This window comes from Rana temporaria, chromosome 13 (assembly GCF_905171775.1).
Source record: "Rana temporaria chromosome 13, aRanTem1.1, whole genome shotgun sequence".
Taxonomy (NCBI): domain Eukaryota; kingdom Metazoa; phylum Chordata; class Amphibia; order Anura; family Ranidae; genus Rana; species Rana temporaria.
The window spans coordinates 86,987,667-86,995,439 of NC_053501.1; the positions used below are offsets into that span (position 1 = coordinate 86,987,667).

Below are 7,773 nucleotides of genomic sequence, written 5' to 3' on the forward strand. Positions count from 1 at the left end.
GTACCAGGGGCAGGACAGCTGTGATTCGATCCTGCATCAAAGAGACATGCTCTATGACGCTCCTATATGGGCTGACCTCTCCTTCCCACGTTTCTTTGGCCACATCTAGCAGGCCCCTGGGATGCCTACCATACAAGAGCTCAAAGGGGGAATAGCCTGTGGATGCCTGCGGGACCTCTCGTATGGCAAACATAAGATATGGTAGCAACAAATCCCAGTTTCTCCCATCTTTGTCGACCACCTTTTTCATCATACTCTTCAATGTTTTATTAAATCTTTCGACCAGACCATCTGTCTGGGGGTGGTAGACAGAAGTGCGGAGATGGGAGATTTTGTACAATCTACACAACTATTTGGTAACCCTCGACATAAAAGGTGTGCCCTGATCAGTCAAGACCTCCTTTGGGATCCCCACTTGACTAAATACCTGGACCAATTCCCTGGTCCAGGTAGCCTCAGCGGAGGTGTTACGCGGAGGTGTTACGCAAGGGTATGGCCTTAGGATAGCGAGTCGCATAGTCCAGGATCACCAGAATATGCTGGTGTCCTCGAGCCGATTTCACGACCGGCCCCACCAGGTCGATGCCAATCCTCTCAAAGGGGACCTTGATTATTGGTAGAGGAACAAGGGGGCTGCGGAAATGGGACGTCGGTGCAGACAATTGGCACTCGGGGCATGATTCACAGTACTCCTTGACCTCTGCATGCAAAACGGGCCAGAAAAATCTTTGAGTGATTCTCTCCCTGTTTTTTTCGACCACGCGATGTCCCCCCATTACATGACCATGAGCCAGGTCTAGGACTATCCTGAGAAAGGGTTTGGGAACCAGTAGCTGTTCTACCTCTTCCTCTCCATGTTGTATCACTCGATATAACAAATTGTTTTTAATTGCCATGTAGGGGAAGGACACCACCAATTAGGATCCACCGGTTCCCCATCCAACATCTTAACATTTTCCCTGGCTCTCATGAGTGTGAGCTCTCGCAGCTGCTCGGTCCTCTCTCCTGACTTCCAGGTCTGGTACCACATTTTGGCTACTCTCCATGTCAGGGTCAGATGGGACTTCCTGTTCGTTACCCTCAGGCTGGGTGCTAGCTTCCCAGTCCTCCGGTTCCCCGGCTATGGCAGGGAAAGGAAGGGGATCTCCGGCTTCCTCGACCCCCACCAACAACATACCTTTCCCTTTGGCAAAACGGGTCTGGAGAGAGTTCTTGTGTTTCCCCAGCAGGGGGAGCGCTATCTACGAGCCTCCCTTGGCTCTCCCATAACTTCCAAAAATGGGGAAAATCTCTCCCCACTAAAACTTAATGGAGCAATGAGGGTACCACCCCCACTGAATGTGTTACACTGCCCCAGGGAGTATCAACCTCAACCACCGCTGTCTGGTAGTCCCGAGTGTCCCCATGGATGCAAATTACCCCAATACTACTGGGGTGTAGTTTTGCGGGGTCTACACAAGCACTCCTGACTAGGGTCACCACACTACCAGAGTCTAGTAGGGCTGTGAGAGGCTTGCCATCCACTAAAATAACGCACATCTGTTTTTCAGGGCGACTCTGAGCTACCGCAACACATGCGACCTGTGCAAACAGCGAGATGCGTCTTTTCCTATCAGCATAATCGCATTGCATAGGTTCATCATTTAGAGGGCAGTCTGCAGCAATATGGCCTAATGCATGGTAACGAAAACACCGTATTTGTCCGACCCCCAGTCCTCTTAACGGTCCCAAAGACCTTCCTGGCTTCTTTGGCCAGTCTCTAGGTCTAGGACCTACAGTCTCATCTGCTGTAACAACAGTTTTATCCACTGTCCCCAAGCTCTTGAACCCCGGAACAGTCTTACCCGAACCGCTGGGAGATCTTGCACCCCTAGACACAGCGAAGTGGGGCGTAGGTGGGTTTACCAAGTCCTCGGTAGCACTGTGCCTCTCCACTAGGTCCACTATTTGGGCTGCAGTGCTGGGGTCCCCCTGTCCGACCCACTTCCTCAGGGCAGCAGGAAGCGCACGCAGGTACCGGTCCATTACCACACGCTCCACAATCTGAGGGCTGATCAGGGTCTCTGGCTGCAGCCACTTCCTGGTGAGGTGGACCAGGTCAAAAATTTGTGACCGGGGTGGCTTGTTGCTGGAGTAGGACCACTGATGCACGCGCTGGGCGCGGACGGCCATGGTGACACCCAAGCGTGCGAGTATCTCTGTCTTTAGGGTCTCATAGTCCTGGGCCTTATCTGGTTCTAGGTCAAAATAGGCCTTTTGGGGTTCTCCTGTTAGAAATGGGGCCAATAGCCCTGCCCACTGCTCTTTTGGCCATCCTTCACGGACAGCGACTCTCTCGAAAGTCGCCATGTACGCCTCAACATCATCCGCCGGCGTCATCTTTTGCAGGTGGTAGGAGGCATGTACTATCTTTGGTTCCGCTGACACCGGAGGTGCGGACCCCTTTTTCAATTCCACCAGAGCTTCGGCGAACTGTCGGTTCATCTCCTGCTGGGCAGCCTGTTGTGCTGCAGCAGCCTCTGCGACTTGGCAGTTGGTTTCTCGCTGAGCCGCATTGGCCTGTAGCAGGGCCTTTAACATTTCCTCCATTTTCAGAAAAGTGCCCGCTGAATCCACCACGTGTGAGGGATTAGCGCGTGGGAATCGCCTTTTTCTGAATCACAGTCCGCAAGCAGGCACTTTCTTTTAAGTCTGGCGGATGCCAGATTTTATTTCTAAATGGTTTGTAGGTCAAAATAAACAAAACCGTAAATTAAATCCTTGCTGTACGGCGCTAAACTAGACAAACGGGATCTCCTCTCTATACAGTGCGGGGCTGGTCCCCATCACCCACAAAATAACAATAAAGCAAAACTTTTCTTGCAGTTACTTTCCATAGAGCCCCTCACACTCAGGTTCCCTCCTGAGTCTCCAAAAACCTCAGCCGACCGTTGTGCTCTCTTCCTGGTCTTTTAAAGTCCACCTGACTGTGGACTCCAGTGGACCCAAACATCCGGACAGGAAACCCAGCCAGCCCCAGAGGCTGTGAAACGCGGCCCGGATTCGGTTCACTCCCTCATAATGGAACGAATGCGAGGTGAAATGTACCTATTGTCATGTATTGCATACCGTCACAATATATATATATATATATATATATATATATATATATATATATATATATATATATATATACACACACACACACACACACACACACACACACACACACACACTGTATATGTGAAATAATAAAAATTTTAAATTATATTCTAGTTGGCTACTGCTTAGACCACTACTTTGGCTACTGCACCAGACCAAAATGTAACCCTTTCAGCAATGATTATTATTTTTTTTTATGTTAAAGCTTAAAAGAGAAGTATGTTTTTTTTTTGGGCTATTCATACTTACCTAGGTAAATTGAGCATCAGACCGATGCTGCATCTGTCCCCCGCCGGCTCTTCACTGAGAACAGAGCCACAGAACACTGCCGATGACTCGGTTCTCATTCCTCCCCGAGCAGAGAGTTGCTGACTGTCAGTCAGCATTGCTCCTGCTCTGCTCCTCCGCGCTCATTGGAGTGCTGAGCTGTGGAGGGGTGGGGAGTGGCTGTCTCGATGTCTCAGTTGCTCACTGAGACTGCCATCCGTCAAGGCAGCTGGCTAGTCCAGACTTTGGAAGTCGGGATGACGCGCTGCCTCGTCTGATCCTTGTGACGTCAGCAAAGAGCGGATCTCATACCACTCTCCACTGAAAATGGTCACAGGAGTGCAAAACCAATTGCACTCCTGTAACCCTTAGGAGAAGCCCAGCCTAAAAATCTCAGAGTGGACTTCTCCTTTAATTACCCTGTGCTGTGAAGAGGAGGGAGGGAGGATTTCTGCTGGCCAGTACAGAAAATGGAAGAAAAAGAAAGAAAATGCCCAAACAGTAATGGTAATTGAACTAAAAACAGCATTTAGGCCTCATTCACATAGGTGTGCTGATGGGTACACAATAAATGCCTATTAGGACGCAGTGACTGATCCCAATTTGACAGCCGTGTGGATGCCTGTCCCTGAATGCATGCTAATCAGCATTTGAGTAAATGCACCAGAACCCACATGGCTGTCGAATTGGGACCAGTGCAGCCACTGTACACCAAGATACATGAATGGGACTGTCTGCACATGGATGCATGGAACACCTTAGCATCCTGTGTGGGTAAAGACGACATCTTGCATATGTGTAATGATAGGTTTTCCTATGTGAATGAGGCCTAAATGTAACTCCTGTCACAGTGGTTAAACGTTTTCCCACATTTGTCAGCCAAACCTAGTGACAAAGAGCAGGGCCAGCCTCACTGTCTTTGTCAATAGACACAGTCAGCGGGGCTCAGGTTCAAGCACCCGGGTGTGCCACAATAGGAAGCAGCTTTCTATGGTGGCAAACTGAGAAGTGCAGGAGCAAGGAGTGCTGGTGGGTGACCCGAGAATATGAGGCTCTTAGGGTTGCTCTGTGCGATTCCATTGTACAGGGCAGGTAAGTATAAACCTTTTTGTTATTTAAAAAAATATATAAACGTAAGACTTTACAATCACTTTAAAGTAGGTAAAAATGTGGAAGCTAGAAGGATGGACAGCCGCACTTCCAAAAAAAACCTTAGGTTGTCTTTATTAAAAAACAGTGGATGGAAAATGCACTACAAATAACAGAAAAGGGTGGGATACAGCCTACGCATTTCGCACTGCGATCAGTGCTTAGTCATGGCTAACCACTTTAAAGTAGGTATTCAGATTTTATTTGACATTATTGTGACATTTTTGTAAATAAAGATCTATGGTATGTCTTTGCAGGTTAGCCTTGGGAATTGTGCCTACTGACTTACACAAATATATTACCATTTAAGAATAACTACATATAATTTATAACAGGCGTCACTAATTAACGGACAGCGGTCCGAATAAGAGTCATATCTGGTCCGTGGCTCTGCCACTCAGCAGCCTGGGTGTCCTCTCCCAATAATAACTCCTCTCGCTGCCACTGGCAGGCAGAAGGCACAGCATTCCAGGACTGAGGGCGAGGCTGCGGGCAGGACCACCCAACCCCCAAGCTCACAAGCCGGTTACTTGCTGCCAAGACACCTTGCGGTTCCAGCAACCAATAACCCACCCACCAACAGGGAAATCTGGGCAGTCTAACCTCTGTCCAGACACGCCACACACCCCTCCAACCAACCATGGTGCAAGCTAGGTTAAAAAGGTTTAGATGGGCTATGTGAAAGTAACTGGGAAACAAGAAAGAGGGGCTGTTAAGGGAACTGGTATACAAGAAAAGAGGGGGCTGTGAAGGGCACTGGTAGACAAGAAAGGGGGGCTGTGAAGGGACTGTTATACAAGAAAGAGGGGCTATCATGTAAAGGAGATACTGCAATGTACGGGTGGGAAAGGGTTGTGATATAAAAGATCTGGGTCCTACCACAAATAGGAGACTCAGACCCGTAATGGAACAAAACTTTACTGACCGGGGCTCTGTGAATTTGAATTCCTTACCCCTGGTTTATAATGTCCTTATAGAAATGAATACAAATCAGTTATCAGTACCATACCTTTTTTTCGTATAATTCTTGAATTGTACTTTCTTGCTACTTATTATTATTTGCTACTTTGTCTAACTTATTCTTTTTCTCTTTACCCCACTATTAGCCCCCGATTTCTGTCTGCAGTTATCCTTGTCCAAAAGGATTCAGAAGAGCTAATCGTCAAGGACAAAAGATCTGTTGTTTTGACTGCGTTCCATGTTCTGAAGGCGAAATCCTCAATGCTAATGGTACTATACAAACCCAATTAGATTCATCTGATAATGATGATGGTTACAGTTTTTTTTTTTTTTAAGAAGTTATATATTATATATGTATTTTTTAGTTACTTACTTACGTACCTTGAATTGCATCTCCTGATTAGCATACTATATGATAAAATATCAACAGTTTCTTATGTTTATTCCATAGATGCTAATGAATGTCTTAAGTGTCCAGAAGATCAATGGCCAAATCTATCCAAAGAGAAATGTGTTCCAAAATCCATCCAGTTTCTGGCTTATGATGACATACTGGGATCTTCTCTGGCCTCTATCTCAATTATATTTTGCCTTCTCACCTTTTTTGTACTTTGCCTATTCCTTATTAAGCACAAAACACCCATTGTTAAGGCCAACAATCGGGTGCTCAGTTATCTTCTTCTTGTTTCCCTTATGTTTTGCTTCTTATGCTCATTGGTATTCATTGGGCGTCCCACCATTGTGACCTGCATGTTACGTCAAGTAGTCTTTGGCATTATTTTCTCAATTTGTCTTTCCATAATACTAGCAAAGACTATCACTGTCATCATGGCATTCAGAGCAACAAATCCAGCAGAAACTAAAATAAGAAAGCTTGTGAGACGAAGGATTCCAATATACATTATTCCTTTTTGTTCTTTGATACAGATTCTAATTTGCTTAATATGGCTAACTAGTTCTGCTCCCTTCGAAGAATTCAATAAGATGGTAGAAATTGGAACAATTGTTATTGAATGCAACGAGGGATCTAAAGTATTGTTTTCATGCGTTTTGGCATATATGGGACTCTTAGCTTCCATTAGCCTCATTGTTGCATTTCTGGCCAGGAATCTCCCTGACACCTTTAATGAAACCAAGTTCATTACATTTAGTATGTTAGTGTTCGCTAGTGTTTGGATTACATTTATCCCCGCTTATCTTAGCACCAAAGGAAAATACATGGTGACAGTAGAAATATTTGCTATAATTTCTTCCTCTGCGGGGATACTTGTTTGTATCTTCTTTCCTAAATGCTACATTATTTTATTGCAACCAGAAATGAATAATAAAAGATATATAACCGGGAGTAGAAAAAGATGATGACTTTTCTTGAGATTACCAGCCTCAAGAGTGAACAAAGTGACCAGAATTTAAAAACTGAAGGTTTACTATAATAGAGGGTACAGCTAGAGATGTTAATGGTGTCCAAGCAGTGCTCTGAATTCTGTATTGTTGTCTTAAATGTCTCCTAAAAAACAACAGTGATCTTCCTCTGCCTTACACATCCTAGGTGTATAGCTGCAGTGTGAGATCATCTAAGAAATCACCTCTCACTAATAGTCTCATGAGATTTGCACTCTAGATTGGTTGATATCAGTACTACGGTTCTTACTTTTGCTGCAGAGAAAGCTGTATCAAGGTGCCTTCAGTGCAAGAACTTCAATACTTCTGCTTCTTCATACCTCTTCTTCTTGAATATTGCCCTACTAGTCATTAGAGGGGCAGCTCTGACATGAGGAAGCAAAGCCCTGCCTCTATTAAAAAAGGTTACATCCAGAAAGATAGTAATTAGTAAATGATTAGCTGCCTATAGAAAAACTTGTGACTAACCTTTTGTCGCTTTCTGGTTTAATGCCCTGTACACATGATCGGAAACTAAGACAAGAAAATACAATGTGAGCATTTGGTCGGAAATTCCAACCGTGTGTATGCTCCATCAAACTTTTGCTGTCGGAATTTACGGCCAACAAAAGATTGAGAGCTGGTTCTCAAATTTTCAGACGGAAGAAATTTCTATCGGAAATTCCGTTTGTCTGTAGCAATTCCGACGCATGCTCAGAAACAATTTGACGCATGCTCGGAAGCATATAACTTAATTTTTTCGGCTCGCCGTAGTGTTGTACGTCACCGTGTTCTTGACGGTCAAATGTTCAGAGAACTTTTGTGTGACCGTGTGTATGCAAGCCAAGCTTGAGCGGAATTCCGTTAGATGGTTTT

General features: G+C 45.4%; 1 protein-coding gene across 1 annotated transcript in view; it reads left to right on the plus strand.

Moving 5' to 3' along the window:
- The window catches only part of LOC120920161 (extracellular calcium-sensing receptor-like), a 122,665-nt gene extending 115,151 nt beyond the window's left edge, over positions 1-7,514 (plus strand). The window contains exons 4-5 of the mRNA XM_040332081.1: positions 5,664-5,787; positions 5,969-7,514. Coding sequence (XP_040188015.1) covers positions 5,664-5,787; positions 5,969-6,876 — 1,032 coding nt within the window. The 3' untranslated portion in view covers positions 6,877-7,514. The remainder of the gene's footprint in view (positions 1-5,663; positions 5,788-5,968) is intronic.
- The last annotated feature ends 259 nt before the right edge of the window (positions 7,515-7,773 follow it).